This window comes from Camelina sativa, chromosome 5 (assembly GCF_000633955.1).
Source record: "Camelina sativa cultivar DH55 chromosome 5, Cs, whole genome shotgun sequence".
Classification (NCBI taxonomy): Eukaryota; Viridiplantae; Streptophyta; class Magnoliopsida; order Brassicales; family Brassicaceae; genus Camelina; species Camelina sativa.
The window spans coordinates 13,365,832-13,389,746 of record NC_025689.1 but is presented as its reverse complement, the minus strand read 5'-3'; the positions used below and the strand labels follow the sequence as shown (position 1 = coordinate 13,389,746).

The 23,915-nt window shown below is 35.4% G+C and overlaps 4 protein-coding genes, 1 non-coding gene and 1 pseudogene across 6 annotated transcripts; 4 read left to right on the top strand and 2 right to left on the bottom strand.

Moving 5' to 3' along the window:
- Window positions 1-4,069, top strand: part of LOC104789228 — a 9,480-nt pseudogene extending 5,411 nt beyond the window's left edge.
- Window positions 4,835-8,702, top strand: LOC104786796 (probable LRR receptor-like serine/threonine-protein kinase At2g28960). 2 transcript variants are annotated; one of them, XM_010512247.1, is made up of 13 exons: window positions 4,835-4,925; window positions 5,017-5,554; window positions 5,641-6,128; window positions 6,195-6,339; window positions 6,423-6,494; window positions 6,583-6,654; window positions 6,759-6,836; window positions 6,912-7,063; window positions 7,164-7,381; window positions 7,487-7,613; window positions 7,713-7,778; window positions 7,903-8,092; window positions 8,182-8,702. In XM_010512247.1, the coding sequence occupies exons 1-13, from the start codon at window positions 4,835-4,837 to the stop codon at window positions 8,591-8,593; spliced, it is 2,649 nt and encodes an 882-aa protein (XP_010510549.1). In that variant the 3' UTR covers window positions 8,594-8,702. The 2 variants fall into 2 exon arrangements, with proteins under 2 accessions (XP_010510549.1, XP_019101008.1); XM_019245463.1 differs by lacking the exon at window positions 4,835-4,925 and having other exon boundaries at window positions 5,220-5,554; window positions 7,698-7,778.
- Window positions 8,800-10,680, top strand: LOC104786795 (uncharacterized protein C20orf24 homolog). Its single transcript, XM_010512246.1, has 4 exons — window positions 8,800-9,109; window positions 9,598-9,701; window positions 10,119-10,248; window positions 10,359-10,680. The coding sequence occupies exons 1-4, from the start codon at window positions 8,984-8,986 to the stop codon at window positions 10,395-10,397; spliced, it is 399 nt and encodes a 132-aa protein (XP_010510548.1). The 5' UTR covers window positions 8,800-8,983; the 3' UTR covers window positions 10,398-10,680.
- Window positions 10,750-10,821, bottom strand: TRNAG-UCC. The gene has a single exon. It is a non-coding gene; the product is annotated as a tRNA-Gly (tRNA).
- Window positions 11,317-13,985, bottom strand: LOC104786794 (probable xyloglucan galactosyltransferase GT11). Its single transcript, XM_010512245.2, has 2 exons — window positions 12,447-13,985; window positions 11,317-12,199 (listed from the first exon to the last, which is right to left on the bottom strand). The coding sequence occupies exons 1-2, from the start codon at window positions 13,796-13,798 to the stop codon at window positions 11,371-11,373; spliced, it is 2,181 nt and encodes a 726-aa protein (XP_010510547.1). The 5' UTR covers window positions 13,799-13,985; the 3' UTR covers window positions 11,317-11,370.
- On the top strand, window positions 15,027-15,750 carry LOC109132966 (defensin-like protein 171). Its single transcript, XM_019245468.1, has 2 exons — window positions 15,027-15,229; window positions 15,501-15,750. Exons 1-2 carry the CDS (start codon window positions 15,169-15,171, stop codon window positions 15,674-15,676), a joined length of 237 nt encoding a protein of 78 aa, XP_019101013.1. The 5' UTR covers window positions 15,027-15,168; the 3' UTR covers window positions 15,677-15,750.

Below are 23,915 nucleotides of genomic sequence, written 5' to 3'. Positions count from 1 at the left end.
AATTTTTTTTTTTTTTTTTTTGTCAACTGTACGATCAATTTCTCTGATTAGCCTTTTCAGCTAAAATCAATGTCTCTTGACGTATATTCTATTTTTAAACAGAGACTTATCAGACCAGGGGTTAAAAGGGATCATATATAGCGCCTGCCTTTCAAAACTTAACCCAGCTTCAAAAACTGTAATTTTCTTAACCCAACTTAAAAAAATGTAGTCTCCTTCCTTAATACCCCGTTTCACAAAAAATGTTATTTGACATGTTCTACAAAAATTAAGAAAACTATTTCTACTATACTATGAAAATAAATTTATCTTTCTAATTAATAAGCTAAAACAATATAGATTAAAATAAAAAGGATGTTTAGTCGAAAAAATTGCATTAAAAATACAAAAGGACATTCTTGTCATTAGTATGGCACTGGTTTTGTATGCTAAGTTTAACAATCTATACTAGTATTTTTGCAGCAATTTTTGCTCAAAAATACTTCTTGGAAAGTTTTTACATTTAATGCATTGACTTTAATATTAGTTACCAAAACTTCAAAATTAATTATAGGTAAAATTTAAAAAAATAAGGAAATCTTTCTACCTCATTCAAACATAAATATATGATTCTCTTTCATTTTTATTTGAATTTATATTTAAATTATCTTGAATTATTCTATAATACATTTAGTTAATTAAAATTGTGATTTTTTCATGTATATGATGTAATAAAAATTTTAAAAACGGACATATATTACTCAATAGATGAATAAAAATATGGGTACAATATCCCACATCTCCTAAAAAAATTAGACAATGGTTCAGAGTCATACTATAAAAGAGACCAAAATGTTTCCGAATATAAATGAGAGTAAAAAGCTTGATTTATCAGGCTTTCAAACTTTAAAAACTTTTATTTGGTTTATTTCAGTTCTTTATTTTAAAGATTTTTAAAAGGTTAAATATGAAAAATATTTAAAACTTTTTAAAAGTTCAATATGATAAATATTATACCGTAGATACAAAATAAATATTCAAAATTAAATGATATAGTATGAGTTAAAATATCTCGAGACAAGGTATATAGCGGGACGGGTTTTATTGATATTTATATAAATTAAAAGGAATATCATTAATTCGGTGTTACAGGAGTAACACATCATTTCATTATTTTGTTAATATTGTCGGTATCAGAGAATAGACATATCTAATTAAATTGATTAAATAAATATTATGTAAAAAATAAATTATATTGCGGTATTATATGGTTTATTTAAAAATTATTATATAATTATAACATATTTAATCAACAAATACAACTTATAATTTAAATATTTTAGTTATAAATAATTTTGCCCGTGGTGTACCGCGGGTCCTAATCTAGTGGTAGTGTATTTTTGTAGTAAATCTTTGGTAATTCGACCTTATTTGTTGTCCCTACACCATAGATAAAAATAATTGCATATTGTATACTAATAATAAAGTTTTATTTTTCTTTTCTTTTGTGTCTGCAAAAAATAGAATGTTGTTATCATATGAACTTTGATTACTTAGGGACTTATCAAGTAACAGTTTATCTGGAGAAATACCTGCGTTTCTAGCCAACATGAAATCATTGTGGACCATGTAAGAATTTGGTTTACATATGGACTTTATATCTACCTCGATAGAAACTTAAGTTGGAACAATCTAAAAGGTCTGATTCCTCAAGCCCTTCGTGATAAAGAAAATAAAGGGCTTAAGCTAAAGTAAGTTTTTCACTTTTCACGTTTACATCCCGTCATCCATCCCATCACTTTTAACTTTTCACTTGTGCTTTGTACGTAGTATTCAAGGAAACCCAAAGCTTTGTCTAGCTGATAAATGCAAAAGCAGCAACACGAAATTTCTTATACCCGCTGTTGCATCAGTTGCTGCAGTGCTCCTTCTTATGGTGGGGATATTTATTTTATTCATTTACAAAAGGAAAAAGACGTCGAAAGGTACCAACAAGCTAAGACATTCATCAACACCTATATAATGATATTTAGCCGTTATTGTATTTAATTTTTCCAATACAGTTCGTCATAGATCACCAATTACAAAATCAACAATATTAACCAAAAAGAGAAGGTTTACATATTCGGAAGTCGAAGCAGTGACGAATAACTTTGAAAGAGTGATAGGAGAAGGAGGGTTTGGAATTGTGTGTATCATGGTTATTTGAATGATACAGCAGAACAAGTAGCTATTAAAGTTCTATCTCATTCATCAACTCAAGGCTATAAGCAATTTAAGGCAGAGGTAGCTTTCTTTTAACAAATACGAACACTACATGTGTTTTTACATTGTTCCTAAAAAATTAAGCATGATAAATGTTGCTACATGGTTGATCAGGTAGAGCTGCTTTTGAGAGTTCACCATACAAATTTAGTAAATCTTGTTGGATATTGTAATAATGAAGACAACTTGGCCCTTGTCTATGAGTATGCGGCTAACGGGGACTTAAAACAACATCTTTCAGGTAAAATATGAATTCAACCAAAAAGAAATTATACTAAAGAGTAAAGACAGTGATCCCCGATTAGATCATGTTGTTCCCTACATATTTTCATATAACACTCGAAAATCTTAAGTAGAATTTGGCATTTATATCGTGGAAAATAAGGAGAGTCTAGTTCCGCTTCTTTAAATTGGGCGAGTAGGCTTGGAATCGCTATGGAGACTGCACAAGGTATGTGATACTCCCAAGTAACTCCACAAAAAAAAAAATAATAATAAATAAAAAAAATAAATTATGTATATTTCAGACAAAAATTTATTGCATTTGCTTCAAGTATAACACATGACTGGATATTGTTCAAACAGGATTAGAGTACTTACACATTGGATGCGAACCCCCAATGATCCACAGAGATGTTAAAACGACGAATATACTTTTGGATAAGCATTTCTAGGGCTGGACATTCGGGTTCGGGTATTATCCATTTGGATTCGGGTAAACAGATTTAGAAAAATAGAATCCATTGGGTATTTTTAGATATATGGGTTGGGTTTGGGTCAGTTTAGGTACTATCGGGTTCGGGTCGGTTTGGGTTACAAATTTTAGACCCCGATTAGTACCCGAACTACTGAGTAACCGAAAAAATATAATTAAATTTAAATAGTTTAGTTAAATTTTGACTTATGTGACAAAATATTTTAGATATTTTAATTATTTTTGATATCTAGGTATAAAACTAAATGAAATATTCAAAATTATGATTATAATTTTGGGATAATTGCATTATATTAATGATAAATATTATAAATATGTTTATATGTTCGGTTTAATGGGTACCCAAACGGGTATTGGGTATTGCCCGATCCTAACCCAAAGCACAGGTATTAGAAAATAGAACCCAATAGAGTTTTATAGGCAAACCCGTGCCTAACCCGAACCTGGTTTTTCGGGTTGGATTCTGGGTTGGGTATTGGGGTAAGGTTTTTATGCCCATGCCTAAGCATTTACATGCAAAACTAGCTGATTTTGGACTTTCCAAATCTTTTCAAATTGGAGTTGAATCTCACGTGTCGACAAATGTTGCTGGCACTCCTGGATATCTTGATCCTGAGTAAGAAAATTTGAATTTTCCAAACAAAAATTGTATTCCTTCCTTAAGGATTATGATAAATAATATGTGGCTTGTTTATGCAGGTATTATCGAACAAATTGGTTGACTGAGAAAAGTGATGTATACAGCTTGGGGATTGTCATGTTAGAGATTATCACAAACCAGCCTGTGATTCAACAAGTCCGTGATAAGCCTCATATAGCAGAATGGGTGGGGTTGATGCTTACTAAGGGAGATATCACAAGCATTATGGATCCAAACTTGAATGGGGGGCTTATGACTCAAGTTCTGTTTGGAAGGCTCTTGAGCTAGCTATGTCATGCGTGAACCCCTCTTCCGGGGGAAGACCAAACATGTCTCAGGTTATAAGTGAACTTAAAGAATGTCTCATTTATGAGAACTCAAAGAAAGAAGGAAGATCAGATATAGACTCAAAAAGTTCCATTGAACTGAGCACCAGTTTCACGGCTGAAGTGACCCCTCATGCACGGTAACCTCTAATTAATAAGAATATTAACATCTTCATGTAACTATTTCTGTATCAAAATTTTGAGAAAAATAAAGTCAACAGACAATGTAATTTAAATATGGGCCAGAAGCTAAACGGTTACATTGCCACCTAAAACACTATTTTGGTGTTTTGGTTTTTATTTTGGTGTAATGGTTTTCTTTTTTAATATTGGGTATTTTTTGGAGTTTTTCCTTTAACAAACAATTAGGTATTTTATTTTTATGTTCAGGTTTTTATGGAAATGAAAACTTAACTTCCAACATTAACCTAACACATGCTGAAATTTTCTGTATAATTAATGATGAAAGAGTATGTTTTACGAATATTTAGGTACCAAATACTCCATTTCTATACGCTTCACCTTTGTTTTTTGGAGTTGCTATTTTATTCTTGATCTGCATCACGATATATAAAAATACATATCTGCAAATCTTGTTTGTTTTCAAAATAAGATGTTGGCCATTGAAGTAAGCAACGTATTATCATTGGTGTTCCAATTTAATCTTGTTCTTTCTGTCCACTTCAATCAATCATAAAGTTGCCACAAATTTAATAACCCATAGAGGAATAAAAGTTGTAAACACGTCGTGATCATGGTGACCAATTATCCCAGTTTTTTATGTTCTGTCAACAATATCATAATCACAAGTCAAAAGTCAACGATCAACCTTAATCCTTAACTTTAAACATGGACAAGGAATATATCAGACAGGCGATATCTGTTTTCTTGTCATAAACTCCTCAGAAAATGAAGAGTTTACAAGAACTTTTGCTAGCTCTGATCATTGTGGCTTTTGCCACTACCACACATCTAATTCAAGCTCAGCCTGATCCAAAAGGTACACTCTTACAAACACTTTTAAAACACATCTATTATTCTTTTTTGTTTTTCTATATATTTGACATGATCCCTTTGTCGCCTCTTACCAGAATTCATCAACTTAGATTGCGGTTTACACCCCGCGGCATCTCCTTATACCGAACCATTAACCACGTTAACATACACATCAGACGCCAACTTCACCCAAGGTGGTAAAAGTGGTAGGGTCCAAAAGGTTTGGGAAGAAGCCTATAAGCCATACACAGTTCTTAGATATTTTCCAGACGGTATACGAAACTGCTATGATCTACAAGTCACTTCAGGCAAAAAATATCTTATCAAAGCTCTCTTCCTCTATGGAAACTACGACGGGCTCAACAGTGGCCCTATATTTGATATGTATCTTGGTCCTAACATATGGACAACAGTTGATTTAAAAATCTCTATACTTTCTCGGAAAGAAGAGATCATACACATCGCAAAGTCGAGCTCTTTGCAGATTTGTCTTGTTAAAACAGGGAAGACTACACCAATCATTTCAGCTTTGGAACTAAGACCTTTGAGAGATGACACTTACATCACTACAAATGGTTCCTTGAAGCTCGTAAAACGCTATTATGCTAGCGATTTGTTCGGTCCATCGATTCGGTAATTTAAAATTTCTTACGTTACAAGTAACAGAAGCTTGTAAAAGGGGGCAACTGGCTTTTAACAGTTCTTGTTTACTGTTTCAGGTATCCTTCAGATATATATGATCGTGAATGGAAGCCCGTAAGTCTTTCTTTTGGGTTTAATTTCGTAAACACAAGTCTCAACGTAAACTCCTCATCTCCTTATGAGCTACCACAAGAAGTGATTTCAAAGGCAGTCATTAACAAAAACGTGACTGAGACGTTATCTTTCGACTGGTATGTCAATAACCGCGAGGATCAAGCTTTCATATACCTTCATTTTGCTGAAATTCAAACACTTAGAGAAAATGACACAAGAGAGTTCGACATTATATGGAAAGAAAACGACAGAAACATTACAAACGCAGCTTATCGCCCTCCAAAGTTACAGCTAGAAACTCTATACAACACATCACCTATGAAATGTAGGTTTATGCAATGTACAGTGGAGCTTGTTAAGACTAAGAGCTCAACTCTCCCACCAATGGTCAATGCTATAGAAACTTATCAGATTATTGAGTTCCCAGATGCAGAAACTAATCCTGAGGATGGTTAGTCAATCATTCACTAGTATAAATATGTTTTTTTTTTTATAATAATTTTGGTTTTCTTGTTAGTTGCTGCGGTCCAAAATATTCGAGCTACTTATGAATTGAGTAAAATCGACTGGCAAGGAGATCCATGCGTTCCTAGATTGTTCAAATGGGAGGGTATAAATTGCAGCTACACAAATGCTTCTATTCCACCAAGAATCATTTCCTTGTAAGATTATTTATTTACAGATTTCATTTAAAAAAATTGTGTTTAGATCTCTAAAAATGTGTGTGTTCTGTTTTTATAACCAGAGACCTATCATCAAGTGGACTACATGGGGCTATAACACCTAGCATACAAAATCTAACCCAACTACAAGAACTGTGAGATAACAATATTCTTAAAAACTGCATTTATTTTGTTATAAGCTCTTTGATTGCTTCTTCATTGTTTATCTTAATCGACTGTTAGGGACTTATCAAACAACAATCTAAGTGGAGGAGTGCCTGAATTTTTAGCCAACATGGAATCATTGTTGATCATGTGAGTTTATTTCTTGGTGAACAGTCAATGAACATATGCATTTTCATCAAATATACGAATGATGTGTATATAATAATGTTCTTCTCTGTTTTGACTTTTGACAGAAACTTGGGTTGGAACAGCTTAACCGGTTCAATTCCTCAAGCCCTTCGTGATAGAGAAAAGAAAGGGCTAAAATTGGTGTAAGTTTCTTCTCCCTAACCGTTTTTTTTGGTTCCTGATGAATTTGCGTGTTCAGTACCATTCTTGTTCTTTAGTGTTCAAGGAAACCCAAATCTATGTCTCTCCGACTCATGCAAGAACAAGAAAATCCTAGTGCCGGTTTTGGCATCGGTTGTTTCAGTGACGGCTGTTATCGCCTTATTGGCTCTCATTATTATTTTGAGAAAGAGAAAGCACTTATCAAAAGGTATATAGATAAATAGCTTCACCAATATAATACTCTAGTAAGTTTCGTGGTATATATAATAAATTAATAATGGCATTGCTTATGATTTTTCTCTATACAGCTGCTACAAGAGAGTTACCAAGAAAGTCATCAATCTTTGCGAAAAAGAAAAAGTTTACTTACTCGGAAGTGGTAGAGCTTACGGAAAACTTCAAAAGAGTTCTTGGGGAAGGAGGTTTTGGCGTTGTCTATCACGGTTCTTTGAGTGATACTGAACCAGTAGCTGTTAAAGTTCTCTCCGAATCATCAGTTCAAGGCTATAAAGAATTTAAGGCAGAGGTATGCATGTTACATACTTACATTCTTACACTTGTTTGAATATTGTAAAATCTGGTTTCAATGTGTTATTGAGAGATTCATATATATGAAATGAACCAAAAAAAGGTGGAGCTTCTTCTAAGAGTTCATCACATAAACTTGGTAAGCCTTGTTGGCTACTGTGATGAAGGAGGACATTTAGCACTTATCTATGAGTACATGGCTAATGGAGACCTTAAACAACATTTATCAGGTAAACAATTAATACAAGACATGTCTGTATTTTTATCATTGAATCAATAACTTTTCTGTCTTTAACTAACTTGAAAGGATTTAGCATTTTCATTTACAGGAGAATCTTCTGGACCTACTTTGAAATGGGCTAGTAGACTAAAAATTGCAATTGAGGCGGCTCAAGGTTAGTTCTAGCTTACTTCATAATATTGCAATTTGCAAAGACATTATGAAACTTATACTTTCCAATTCCTTTTTGGTCTACCATACAATAATCACTCAACATGGATATGACTTTTTGTCCATAGGTTTAGAATACTTGCATGTTGGGTGTGAGCCGCCAATGGTTCATAGAGATGTCAAAAGTACGAATATACTATTAGATGATCGTTTTGAGGCCAAACTCGCGGATTTTGGACTTTCAAGATCATTTGCGGTAGGAGCTGAGACTCAAGTGGCAACAGTTGTTGCGGGTACACCCGGATATCTTGATCCAGAGTGAGTTATCTAGTTCATAGACGACAACTATATAGAGTCATTTCAATTTTTCTCCGTCACTAAGATCCATAAACTTTAACTTTTTGCAGATATTACCTAACAAATTGGTTAAACGAGAAGAGTGATGTCTACAGTTTCGGCATAGTACTACTAGAAATCATCACAAACCGAGCCGTGATTGAGCTAACAAGAGAAAAAGCTCATATAGCAGAATGGGTAAAGATTCTTATAAGCAGGGGAGACATCGAAAAAATAGTCGACCCAAACCTTGCTGGAGATTACGACTCAAACACAGTATGGAGGATACTTGAACTAGCAATGTCTTGCGTGAGTCACTCTTCATCAGATAGACCAACCATGTCCAAAGTAGTTAACATACTTAAAGAGTGTTTGATCTCTGAGAAGTCAAGAACAGGACAGATTCATCAAGATGATGGTGACTCAAAGAACTCAGACTTGACTATAAACTTCGGAACCGAAGTTACCCCTATTGCACGCTAACAGAACAAAGTGCTCTGATTTTATTTGCTTAGATGTTTCATGTTTGTGTCTATGTATTCCAAATTTGTAAAGACAACAAAACTCCAAAAGGGCAAAATGTTTTCTTTTCTTTTTTTTGCTAGTATTAAATTTTGTTTTTTACAGCTCCATTATTGTCACGTGCGTGGCACAGAAACTGGATAAATTTATAAAAAATAAAAAATTGTTTTTTTTCCAGTGATGAGATCTGAATCAGAGAATTCAGAACTCATACAAGAAACTTAGAAATCAAAACCACCCAGTAAGAAGCAAGAAGAACCCTAGAATCTGAGGAGAGTTTTGAGTTTTAGAACTAAAAATCTGATCTTGTGAACTGGGTCGGTTTTTTTGAATCGGATCCAAAAAAGAAATATGAAAGAAGGGAAAGCTTCAAAGTCGAATCATCAAGAGCAGCATGAACAGATTTATCACCAAAACGGTCACTTGGGTTCTTTCAAATTCGCCAAATTGTTTGATTCTGAAGCTTCATGGGACAAGGTATAGTCTTTTCTTGATTTATTTTATAGGTCTATTGAACCGATCGCAGAATCTGTTTAACTTTTGAGTTCGTTTTGGTACATAGTGAATTTGTAGCAATTGAGAGCTTTAAGGTTGATCTCTTTCTCATATGGGCTTACTTCGTTGTAGCAGTTGAGCTCTAAAGTTGATCTCTTTCTTCTCTGTGTGTACAATTAGTTGTAGCAAATTGAGAGCTCTAAAGTTGAAATTTTTACTTGTGTTGTAGTAGTTGAGGTGTGAAGTTGTTCTTGTTTTCTCCTGTGTGCCTTAATACTGCTCTTTTAGCCCATCTCGTACTATAAGAACTTGTTATGGAAAAAGAAAAGGAATGAATATGTTTCCTTATTGGGTTCTGATTCTGATTGTTTTTTGGAATATTCTCTGTATAGCAAATCGATGATGTGTGTTGGTTGATGCTTTGTTTCAAGCTGTTTTTGTTAATTTTTTGGTTGTTGTGTTTGGGATAGGATCAACTGGGAGATGTATTGCATTGGATAAGGCAAGTGGTTGGATTACTCTGTGGATTGGTTTGGGGTGCGATTCCTTTGGTTGGAGGCATATGGCTACTTCTGTAAGTTGTTTTCTTACAGTATGACTTAGAAAGAGTTAAAAATCTCCTGCCTAAACTCGAGCTAGAGTTTATAGAAATCTTTTGTGCTTAATGCATGAAATTGAATCAATTTGGCCACTATATGATATAGTCTATATCATTTGGTTTCCTTGGCTTTGTTCATATTGCTGATCGGAAAACTCTTAAAGGTCATAACAGTGAAACAGAGCTAAAATTTACCATCAAAACACCAATGTTCTGTTTTATGCATTGATTAGTTAAGGGTCTTTACTATTGAGCTAAATTTTATCTACTAGTGTTTCCGGTGACATTTAATGAGTTTGGTTTTTCTATTACAATCACACGACATAGCAGGCCGTTTGTGTTGAGATAATTTGTCTTAAACAAGTAACATCATTGATCATAACATTTTGGCAGATTTCTGGCAATCTCCTCGGGCATAGTATACGGTTACTATGCGTTGATTCTAAAGATTGATGAAGAAGACTTTGGTGGTCATGCAGCTCTGCTCCAGGATGGTCTATTTGCTTCTCTAAGCTTATTCCTGGTGTGTATCTCTCCCATTCTCTATGTCTGCAATTCTCTAACTAAAATGATCCCTCGCTTTTTTTCATACAATCTTGGAAAGTGATTTGGTTGCGATGGATTACGTTTCAGCTAGCGTGGATCCTGGTGTATAGCCTGTCTAGCTTCTGATAGAAAGACTCACTGTCTTGTGCTTGAGCTGCTGCTCCGAAGAAGTTTAGCAGAACGTACCTTTTCATGGTTTCTCCGATATAGGCTGTGCACTTCATGCTTTTGTTTTTCTGAAGATGGGAACTAGCATTGGTAGATTTTTCGTATTTTTTGTGGTTTCCATTTGTTTCTGTTAAGTTTTATGTTCTCATTTTGTGTAATAAGACTGATAGTATTATGCAAGGATGTGTTTCTAAAACTAATTGAGTTTCTCCAAAATTTTGAATAAAAATCCTCACTGATAGTGAACAACTTCTAGATGATCCTTGATAATATGCATTGGGAAAAAAATTATAGGTAAACCACAAAATAATGCGTCTGCCGGGAGTCGAACCCGGGTCTATTGCTTGGAAGGCAATTATCCTAACCGTTGGACTACAGACGCTACGTTGATTAGATGTTCAACAAAATAATCTTGACCAATATCTACATAAACACATATTACAATTTGACCTTGTTGATTGAGAATTGTATTTGTGGCTACTGCTGTTTACCGATCTCTCTGTGTCACCAATAATTAATTCTTGCTGGTGGTGTCCTATAGGGATCATGGAATCAATAGCAATAAGTCATGTTTGAAGAGGCTCATATAAAGAACATCACGAAATAATACTTGGGATTAACTGAGATTCATAAGCTGAAATATTACAAGTTACAATAAAACCTCCATAAATTAATAATTTATGCACTTATGATACTAAGCAAACTTTTAAAACCACCTAAAAATACACCATTAACTTGTGGTTTTGCCATGGAGTTAGTTATACAATACAATTTTGTCCAAAATTTGGTCAATAGCAACATAATCTTTAAATTTCAAACAAAACCAATTTGTGAAAATAAAATCCTCGTGACTTCTTTCTACCAACACAATCACAACTACATGTCCTACATTCACTTCTCTCCCAATAAATTAAAAAAAAAAACATATGAATCATAGCCTATCGAAGTAAGAATCCCACTCATGCTTCTCAACATTCCCAAACACATTATATTTCCAAGAATACTTCTCCGGGAAATCAAGAATCTTCTCCTTCCCTTCCTCAATCCTCTTCCTTAACCCCTCAACTCTTTGCAACACTCCTTCCACGGCAACATCAAATGCATCTTCAAACCTTCCCGTATCTTCACTCTTGCTCGACGGATTAAAATACATTAGCCTCGGTATCAGCCTTATCACTTGTTCTCTCATCGCAAAAACTCTCGTCCTTGGGATCCTACTCAAAACATTCTCTATACTCACTTTACCTTCTTTCACGTTTTTCTCCGGTATGAAAACAGAATATTTCCCGATATCTTTCGGTAAATGCCAAATGTATTGCGCATAAGCTGATCCGGGATGGAAGAAAACCGGTATGCAACCTGCTAAGATGGAGTCGAACGTGGAGCGGCGTGTGTATGAGTCACCCGGTGGTTGTAGACAGAACGTTGAGCTCAAGAAGAACTTCATGATTTGGTCGGGTTTGTAGCATTTTTGTGAACCAGAGACGCATTCAAGAAGCTTGCATTTTCTTTTGGAAGCTTTGCATTGGTCCATGATCTCGGTTCTTATGCTGTCACCGAGGTTTGGACGTGGAGCACCGACAAAGGAGAATAGGTAACGGCGATTTATTCTTCTCATTCGCATCTGCCATTGGATGATCTCTGCGTAGGTTGAAGGGTGGAAATATGTCGGGTAAGGAACAGCGAACCCGTGGTAGTTCCATGGGCTTGATTCTATTAGTAACATCGTCATGTTTCTTACTTCCGGTAAGATCATTAACCTGGCTAGGTAGATAGAAACACCAATGAGAAAACTTGTTTCATTCTATATTATGTTTCAACTTATACTATGAATTATATATATGATCATTTAAAACTATTTTATCATGCACATAACTACTCAAGTTTTCACTATTGCACTATAGTATAAAACTAACTACAACAATTATTCATCTCTTGTGTTTCCCATGCTTAATAACTATACTATTCATTTGACATTAGTTTAACAAATAGGATGGTGGTGTGTACCTATTGCCCCAGTCGGATTCATTCTCAGGTGTACGCATGAAGTCCCAAGTGGTGCGACCAGCCACCATGAAATGGTCTCTTCCGTTCATCCTCTTCCATTCCCGACTCTCCCTCAGCCACTTCATCAGATCAAGCGCCGCAGCATCTCTCATGGAAGGGAACGGTCCCCACAAAAACCGCATCAAGTCTAGGCCCGCATAGTAAGGAACAAACACCGCGGAAGCCAGAGACGAGTCTTTGGTCAAGCACTTGTACTGCTTCATCCTGTTGTGGAATATCACTTCCAACGTGAATTGGTTTGTGGCATACCAACCAGAAACTCCCTCCACGTTTGGTAGACGAGGGCCTAAACCGAAGTTAGACGTTAACTCGCACATATCAGTCCACCTGCTCAGTGTCCAGCAATTCTTGAGAAGCTCTTCGTTAAACAAAGATGGCACCTCGTGCATATACACGTATTTTCCTTTACATGGATCGTTACGTCTTGTTTCTATTGGCCGTAACGTAACTTTCTGGTCTTTCTTAGGTTGGTTTCTCTTGGAGTCTACTCTTGTTTTGGCCTTGGAAGTAATGTTATTGGACGCGTTTTTTCTCTGAGTTTTTGGTTGTGATACTTCTTCAGAGGTGTTATCACCTTGGAGATCATCATCAGATCCGTCATTCTCCAATTCCTTGCCTTTCTTGTTCTCGGAATCTTCCTCATTATCATCAACTTGCTCTTTCTTTGGTTCCACGTAGTTCTTAGACTCGAAAAAGTTTGGTTCTTTGTCGGACGATTGATGATTCTCTTGATCACTATTCTCCACCTTGGTCTCTTCATCATCATTACGACGAACCCTTTTCTTATCTGCCTCCACTCTACCCGAAGATCTTGCCTTTCGTGACTCTCGATGTCCTCTCCTTGCCCTCGATGACCGTCCACTTATTATACCGGAATCAACTCGCTTCTTCTCGATCTCAACTCGCTTCTTCTCATTCTCAACCCTTTCTTTCTCGAGTTCTTCAACAAGATCAGCCACAACCTTTTTGTCTTCTGACATCTGATCAACCGAAGACAAATCGACGGAAACAGGAAGAGAGCTGTTGTCGACGGAAATTTCCTCGGAGACAACGACAGGAGCTTCATCGGATTCGTTGTTCTGTGGGACGTTTTCGACAGGGAGATCGATGATGTTTTCTTGCCGGAACAATCTCTCGTGGTTATGAACGGTTTTTGCGGAAGAACTGAAAAGGTAAAGCAAGACAAGCCAGAGGAGGAAAGAGGCCATTGCAACGTACCAGAACTGGGTTCTGTACTTTGAGCTAGACTTCTCCATGGCCATCGTTCCTCCTCTCCTTTTTGGTTTTCTCATGCATTAATTAACCAAATCTCACCTCCAAACGCCAAAACTTGTTGCTTGCAGTACAAGAAACCGTGAAAGATCTGTTGTATTATTGGGTGTGAATGATAGATTAGGACAATATGGATGGATCTGTCGTAGATTTAGAAAAACTAATACGAAAGCTGAGAAAGAGTCTTTTTTTTTACAGAGAGATGGTTGAGATTTAGGAGGGTGTTGAAGCGTTCAAAGGTCTAGGTTTTCTTTAGGGGTGAGCGTTTGGTTTCGGTTCAGTTTTTTTGGTTTTATAAAATTGAAACCATATGTATATTTTGGTTTGGTTACGGTTCGGTTTTTACGGTTTTACGATTTATCGGTTTTATTAAAAATAAAACCATATAAAACCATATGTATCTCGGTTCGATTTGGTTACGGTTTTATTAGATTATTATATATTTTACAACAACAAAAAAAGTTAAATTTGTTGCATAAAATAAACAAAAAACAGAAATAATATATCTTTCAATAAGTTATAAATAATTTCAAATAATAGAATCTAAATATGGTTCTGGAAACCCAAAACTTCCAAGTAAATACTCAAGAAAAATAATTCAAATAATTATAAAAACAATTAAAAAATCGTAAAGATATTATTAAATATAATATAAAGTACACATATAAAATCAATATACATAGATATTCCAAATACAAACCAAAAAATCATTTTGGTTTTACTGTTTTTAACCAAACCAAACATAAACTATTTGGTTAATATATATAACAACCAAATAGATTTTTAGACTAAATTGTAACCAAACCAAACTATTTATTTCGGTTTGGTTCTGTTCGGTTTTTTGGATTACGGCTTTTTTGCCCACCCCTAGTTTTCTTAGTGATTAACGAAATGTGTAAAGATGTGTCTTTTTCAAAAACAAAAGTGTTAATTAATTACATTGGAGTGATGTAAATAATCAAAGATTCTCTCGTAAATGCACCTAAATTAAAGTGCTGCCACAGAATTAGAACTTCTTAATTGCTGCCAAAAATACAAAAAGTCACTTTTCCAACAAGTTAATGTAAATATTTAGTTCATCCACTCGAAGGCTAATCTAATGCAAATTAAAATCTATGTTGACGCAGAATCTAATGTTATATACTTTATACTTATGTCTGATTAAGACTCTAAACTTTTTTTCTTTGTTCTCTTTACCTAGTTTTGCGTCGGTTTATAACTGATATATATTGTATAAGATAATTGATGATGCCAGATCCTCTTTTCTAGATTCCTTTGAACCTAACAATTCTATAAATAACCTTTGAGAAGTCTTCCAGTTTTTCAGATTCATCAAATTAAACTACTCTATTGGTAACTGATTTTATATAACAAAGAAAAAAAATCAGCTATGGCCAAGACATCTTCTTCATTTGTTCTTCCCATCATCTTCCTTGTTATGTTCGCCTTAGGTATATTTATGAAATATTTTGATATTTTTACAAAAGTAAAATAAAATTGGGCTTTCTTCATTGACATATATAAATATATAATGCTCCAGGGTTATAGTTAGTTCTTTCTTATGATTTCTTTATCTCAAGGTTACTTCAAAACCATTTCACATATGATCTACTATACTTTTTAGCTTCGGCTCTTTTGAAGTGTTGTAGTTTGATATAACTATTTCTCCTAAGTTCTACTGATATTTTGTTATCTAAATATAGATCGTTTTGTTGGTTATAGTTGAACAGAATATGGGATGCATGGCAGTTCTTGGCTCGTGCGGTGTTATAACAGACTGCAGTGGGGCATGCAAGTCTAAATTTGGACAAGATACACTTAGCAGATGTGACCGCGACGGTGGTGCTGGAACATGTATTTGCAGTTATCCTTGTTTAACTGAAAAACCCCATATCTGAAGTCAGCATTATTTTAATTTCTTAAAAGTATATAATTAAAAACTAATAAAGTCAAAATCTTAATTGTTCTGGTATTTCATAAGCCTGTCATAAATAACTAAACTGATATCTTTGAACCGAATTAATTAAACTGAACCAGGTTATGATCATTTCGGTTTTGCTTCAGTTATTACCGCTAAACCGATCAATAGTTTTGTAAGTTCGGGTACCCGAAATATTTGGTTTGATTCGGGCAAAGCGAACAGTTAATTGAAGAAAAACAAACTAACCAAACCAAACTAGCTTTCTTCCAATGTTTTCACGGTCGGACCGGCCTTTTTGTATAGTTTCTCCGTATCTCTTCCTCTTCTTCTCCTTCTTTCTATTTTTTTTCTTGTTTAACTTTGGTCTGATTTCCTCTTTTTCTTCGACGAATCTCTTCTCTTTTTTCTCCATCTTTACCAAATCAAACAACGTTAGATTTGAAGCTACTAATTTTGCGATGCAAGTACGTAGCTATAATCACTACATGAAAATGCAATATTAGCGTTTGCTGGTGCGCTATTTTATGTCCCGCAATAATAGATATTTATGTTTGGATAGCAGTTTATGTTCTGCTATTTCAATAATGTGTTATATGGATAAGTTCATATCCTCTAGACCTCTTTTTCTTGCTTCTTCTTCTTCGTCCTCCTTAGAGCATGGACATTGGTGTCCCCTGATTTTTGGTCCCCCAAATTTAATAGTATTATTTTGAAAGGTTCTTATTTTTAGTATGAACATTGGTGTCTATTTGTATTTGGTCCCCTAAATAAAATAATAATAGTTTGAAAGTTTAAACATTAATTATTTAAATTAAAAAGTAAATTCACAGTAAAAATTTAATAAAAATAAAACATATAACATTAACATTGAAAACATTTAAAAATTACAAAGTTACAAAAAGTTGAAAAACAAAAACATACAAATAAGACATTAAAAACAGATTGGGAGCACCAACTAGTTCCATGAGAAATTAGACGAGCACCAACTAGTTCTCCAACCAGGGCAGTTAGATTGGGAGCAACAGTGTTCATTCTGCTCTTCAGATAATCGTATAGCTGAGCTCTGTACTCAGACAGAGAAAGAACCTGGTCAAAGAGTTCCCGGATATGCAGCAAGTCAAGGTCACTGACTTTTGTTCCCATGGATATCACAGCTGCTTCCTTCAGATCTGCCTCAATTTCCTTAGATAGGATCTGCAATGAAACCAGAAACAGGAGAATATAGTATCATTAATCAAGGCGTTTTTGGTTAATGGAGTTCTATTTACACAGTATACAATATGAAACTTACCTCAGAGAAGTCAAGCTTAGCAGCATTAATCCGGTTGCCCATCAATTTAACAGATTTTGCATATAGGATATTGTCTGAGATGATCTTAGCAAGCTCGGGAAAATGCCATCCGTAACATTCTCTAACCCTCATCGCATACGTGTTTAGCTCTTTGTCAAGATCATCGAGCAGACCGATAGCTTGGATAATCATGGTGTCCACCTGACAAAAACTAAACCGTTAAGAGATGCAAGAGAAGCAAAGACAAACACAGGATACGTTAATTGGACAATCAAACAGTAGTTTGATAGAGAAGTTCCATAATTCACCACAGGTTAGCTTTGAATCCATTAACAAATTCATACACTTTACACGTCACCACATAAAAACACCAATATGTTGTAAACTAGAAAATTTAGGAAGTAAATCTCTTGTCTTATTGATAATAGAATGAACGAGGTTACATATATATAGAGTTTACATTAGACCGACATAGGACTTAAGCTAATGGACTGATGGGCCTAAGAGGCCGAGACACATAACACACACGGTAGATGGGCCGGTCGATGGAGTCCACTAAGTGTTTTACAACACTCCCCCTTGGACGATATGACCGTGCCTATGCTGGATGGGATCGACGTAATGTGCTTAGGGGATGCTGCCTCATTAAAACCTTACGAGAAAAACCCATTGGGACAAAACCTTGGTGAAGGAAAAAGAGTACAGCACACATTGCTCCCCCTATTTCAAGCATCACTCTAAGTCCTTGAGCCTCCACATTCCAATATGGTGCGTGAGCTTCCTGAATGTTGTTGTCGGTAATGCTTTGGTGAAGAGATCGGCTGAGTTGTCGCATGATTGAACTTGCACCACTTGAACTTCTCCGGCCTTTTGTAGTTCATGTGTGAAGAAGAACTTTGGCAGTATGTGCTTCGTCCGATCTCCCTTGATGTAACCTTCCTTGAGCTGTGCGATGCTGGCAGTATTGTCCTCATATAGTACTGTTGGCTCCTTATCATCAATATTAACCAAACACACTAAACTTTCTTTGTTATAACCTGCATCAGAAAAACCAACTAAAACATCTTTGTTATAGTTAGTATAATATAAACCTAAATATTTAGTTCCTTGTAGGTAATGTAATAAATACTTAATTCCACTCCAGTGCCTTTGGGTCGAACAAGAACTAAATCTTGCAAGGAGGTTCACGGCAAAACATAAGTCTGGTCTAGTGTGGCTAGCCAAGAACATTAACACTCCTATAGCACTGAGGTATGGCATTTTAGGACTGAGAATCTTCTCATTGTCCTTCTTTGGACCAAATGGATTTTTTATCCAAGTCAAAGCTTCTAACAACCATTGGGCTGGTCAATGGGTGAGCCTGGTCCATATTAAATCTCTTGAGTACCTTTCTGTATATGCCATTTGATGCACAAGGTTTTCATCATCAATGTACTCAAGCTGTAATCCCAAACAAAATTTATTCTCTCTCTTTTGCCTAGGTCTTTCATTTCAAATTCTTTCTTTAACTATTCTACTTGTTTGGGCGATTTAACCAGGGGTTCCAAGGATGTTTAAATCATCCATACATGGACTGCTATGATTACAAACCCTTTATTTGCAAACTTCTTTATAAATACATGGACTGATGGGATCATTTTATAGCCCTATTTGTCTAGGTACTTACTTAATCTATTGTACCATATACACCCATTTTGTTTCAGTCCAGTAAGGGATTTGTCTAGCCTTATGCAGTATTTTCTCGAGAACCACTCTTATAATTGAGCTCTATACCCTCTCGTAATCTCATATAAATTTCATTATCTAGTGGACCATATAAGTATGTGGTTACAACATATATTAACCACAAATCCAGTTTCTTTTCTCTTATAGCGAGACTTTATTAAATATCTAAAGTCGTTGCATCCATCACAGGGGAGTAAGTCTCCTCATAATTTATTCTTGGTCTTTGAGAGAATCATTGTGCTACAAGCCGTGCCTTATATCTCACGATTTCATTACTCTCATTTCTCTTTCTTACAAAGACCCGCTTATGTCCAACTGGCTTTATATCAAGTGTTTCCTTAAGATCGAACCAAACACACTTCTCTTCTTCTAAGAGTTAAGCTCCACGTTAATAGCTTCTTTCTATTTTAACCAATATTTGCTTTGAGTGCACTCTAATATAGACGTGGGCTCTAGATCCTCATTTATCTCAAGTGCTACCTTGTATGCATAATATTTCATTTAATGTCGACATCTTTGCGGTTCCATTATATTCCAGACATGATATAATTTATTGAGAGCTCATTATTATCAATACCTTTAGGTCCTTGAGGTTCAGCATCCCAAACCTCATTTTGGTACCTTAGGTCTTGCCGCGGCTATGTTAGTATTTTCTGTAATTCCCTTAACCTCGGTCTGATTTGCACCTCTTTTACTTTTCCGAGGGTTCTTATCTTTGGAACCTTTCTGTAGCAACTTGTTTATTGTGTCCCTCTTGAACATCAATACGTACTGGTGCATTACAAGCTGGTATGTACGATTTTCTTATTCTCTTTGGGTCAAAAGGAATCTGGCAATTTATTAGCTAGCTTTTGCAAATATATAATTCTTTGGACCTCTGCATCTTATGCTAGAGTCCGAGGATCTTGCCAATTTAAGGATATTTGATTCCATATTAATTCTTTGACCAGCTTGCTAGTCTCTCCACCCAACATAGGGAATTCGGATTCTGTAAACTTACATTCCATATATCTGGCCTTAAATAAATCACATGTGGTTGGCTCAAGATACTTTATAATAGTGGGAGACTCATATCAACATATATTCCCATTCTCTTTTGAGATCCCATCTTAGTTCTCTATGTGGATGCAATATAAACGGCACACCCGAATATTATTTTAGATGGGATATGTCTGGCTTATGACCCGTTAATAATTGGGAATATTTATTCTCACTAGATGGCCTGATGCGTATAAGTTCTGTTGCATGTAATACTATGTGTCCCCAAGCCGACACAAGAAGCTTCGACTTCATGAGTAATGGTCGAGCATTTAATTATATACATTTGAGGAAGGATTTATCCAATCCATTTTCTATATGTACATGTGCCACATGGTGGTCCACACATCCCCCCATGGACATACCATAATTATTAAATGCTTGGGATATAAATTCACCAATCGTATAAGTGGAAAATTTGGTGATGGCCTTATAATAAGTTTCCCTTGTGTACATGCTACACACGTGAGTTTTAGGGATAACTTTCCTCTCTTTAAGAGTGTGCCCATTCATATTCAATTTACGCATCACGTTAGAACCTGGATGGCCAGTCCGGTCATGCCATAAAGTGTATTATCTTATTCATTGCCAAATTAGTCTTTATCATAATAATCTTAGCTTGGTATAAACCAGTGGCTAGTTCAGGTATAGTTTCTAGGACTTTCTTATGTCCTTATACTATTTCAATAATATATAGAAACTCTTTGTTTCCTTAACCCTTTATTTCAACATAATGACCATTCAAAAGAAAGTCTTTAAAGCTCAATAAGTTTTTCTTAGAGCTGGGTGTATACAAGGCATCACTTAGTTCAAGATGTGTGCCATAAAATATAAGTCTGGCCGTAGCCATCAACTAGGCTTGCTATACCCGCTAATTTGCTAATTGGCATTTTCATTATGATATTATGCAAAATATCTCTTAACCTTCAAAATTGTGTGGTTTAATCCACTATCCACCACAATTATTCTCTTGTCCTTAGCCATTTCAATATGGACAAAAAATTGTGTTTTGATTTTAATAATACAATCGATTATATATATATATATATATATATATATATATATATATATATATATGAAGGAAATAAATCAATGAATTTAAACCAAAATAATAATCCAATAAAATTCAAAGTCATAAAACATATAAATTAAACCAAAGCAATATTTAGGCAACCAGAAGTCTCATAATCTAATTAGTCATCATTCTCATGGCAAAGTTCTTCTTCACCATCGGGATGCACTAAATTAGCTTCTGGATTCTTTTTCAAATTCTCTTGATAGAGATTAATTAGATGTTTAGTAGTTATGTATGTCTTTATCCAATGGTTCTTCATACCATATCTATGATAAGTGGACTTGGTCATATGTTGCGGTTTTAAATGACCCGCGGCCCTTTTTTCGACCATGGCCGAAGCCTAGTTGGTTTACACGGCCTTGACCATCATTCTTGTGTCCTTGGTAGTTGCCACGTCCACTTGTTCCATGGCCCCAGACATACTTGTCCCTAAGGACATAGTTAGACTCTTTAGGCTCTTTGGGATTTTTTTTACGCCCTATCTTAGTCATGTCAAATTTGTGGGCTTCTGATAATGGGTTATATCCAGGAGGCCTCACAGCACTGTATATAATTCATTGTTTTGCTCAGCAAGTAGCAAACAAGAGATTAAATCAGCATATGTTTTAAAACCTTTCTTGCGATATTGCTGTTGGAGCACAAGGTTACTTGTGTGAAATGTCGAGAATGTCTTCTCCAACAATTCCTTCTCAATGACCTTAGTACCACACAACCTTAGGATTGAGACAATCTTAAAAGCTCTGAGTTATACTCATCCAGGGATTTGAAGTCCTGGTTCCTTAGGTTTTCCAATCGAATTGAGCCTTTGGTAGGAGCACCATCTTTTGGTGTCCGTATTTGCTTTTAAGCTCTGTCCAAAGGTCAATAGGATTATCTATCGTGAGGTACTGGTTTTATAAGCTCTCAGCAAGATAATCATTTGATATCTATATTTTTCAGTGCGATTATTATTCTCAATGCATTTGCATAGATCCCTTTTGATATTAATCTTTGACATTTACATAACTTATCATATCATTAGCATGCGGTATTAGCTCCCGTTACCATGCCTTTAAATTATTCACAGGTCATGCGAAAACATGCCTTGCCTTATCTCTTATTATTTTCGGCTTTGGTGTGCATGATAAATGCCTTAGGTCATGCGGTATTTGAGACCGAAACATGCCTTGTTATACTTATAATTTTGTGGTTTAATTCATGCATGCAAGACAACAAACCTAGATAGGTACTAGCATGCAATAATTTCCTTTTTACTAGATAGGATTTCCTTTTCTTAAGTTTTCCTGTTCATTCTAGGATTTAGTAATTATTGTTTTAGGAGTTTTAGATAATTACTATAATTAATTAGGAACTTATCCTAACCAATATTTTAATTTCCGAATTCATGTTTTTAATTTTATAGAAACTTAACAAAAGTTTTAATCTTAATCGGATTCAATCCTAGAACACAAGATTTTAGGAAAATTACTATGATTTAATTTGGAAGTTTTAATATCCTAAGAACAAACCTATGTGTTCGATTTTTTTTTTCTTTTAGGATTCATGCAATCGAAATTTTACAAGAATAAGTTTATGATCCGATTCTATAATTGTGTTCGAGTTATAATTGTTTCTATAACAACCTTAACATGATCCGATTTTCTTATGATGCATGAATGACCAAGTTTTAAATAGCCTAGAACAGTTTGGATTAATATTTCGACAGGTTTTAGGGTTTTATAGGATTAAAGATCTTTAAAGTTTGTTTGCTGTGTACTTGGATGTTTTAGGATTCAATAGTTTTAGGGTTCAGATTTGATTATATGGTTTTAAGGAGGTTTCGATTTTGTTTACCTTAACACCAATAGGGTCTGACTGGATATGAACCGGGAGCTAAAGACCTCAGTTTTAACTTTGCTTGATTCTCGAACAGAACTTCCCCCGGACCACGAACCTCGATCAAAACTCCAACAAGACTCGATCACGAACGGATCTTGGACCGCTCCTTGTACCGCTTCAGGACTCGTTCACGAACACAAGCAGGATCCGGACAAGTCTCTCGATCAGAACTCGTTCGGACCGAGCTCGAATGTATCTTCGAGTAAGGACCTATCGCCGATAGTAACTTCGAACAGAAACCGAACCGCAGACGATGATGGATCACGAACAAGGAATTGATCGCCGAAGGTTGAACGATCATGAATAGGAGTCGATCACGAACACGGATCGAATTTAGACGCGGTTTGAGCAATCGCCGAGAGTTTCAATCGAACAAAGGATGTGCGGCGGTTCTAGGGTTTATAGGGTTTTACTCAGCTGGACTTGAGAGTCTATCGTGCTGATAACGTGTTGTAAACTAGAGAATTTAGAGAGTAAATCTCTTGTCTTATTGATAAAAAAATGAATGAGGTTACATATATATATAGAGTTTACATTAGACCGACATAGGACTTAAGCTAATGGACCGATTGGCCTAAGAGGCCGAGACACATAACACACACGGTAGATGGGCCGGTCGATGGAGTCCACTAAGTGTTTTACAACACAATATAATTTGTCAGGAGTAGAAAATACCTTGTCGGAACTAAACTTGAGCTTATATCTAGCAAGGCTGTGAGACAAACCCAATCTAATAGGAGCCATGTCTTGATCACCCAAACCAGATAAGAGCTCTGTAAACTGACTTCTAACACCTCGGAGAAGCACCATCACAGCATTGTTGTGAACACAGTTCTATCCTGTACCCAATAGAACAGAACAGCGATTATCAACAGAATTGTGAATCAGAGGCTCAATCCTGTAAGTATGTACTAATGTCACATATTGCATATATTTGGAAGGCTAAAAAAACCCTCAAAAAGCCATTGAAGCCACCTTCTAACAAGTCATCATTCTATTTCAGATATAGAAGCTCTAGCTAAATCAGAAGAAAGAGACTGAGACACAGAACATACCAGATAAAGGGCATAGAAATGCAAGAACACCGATTTCTTGCTCGTTTGATCACGAAGCACATGGGAAGCCCGTCTGTACTCTCGACAATCGAAGTAGGACTTTGCTAAAAGGTAAAGGTCACCATCAATGGTTTCATCTTCTTCCGGGAGAGGA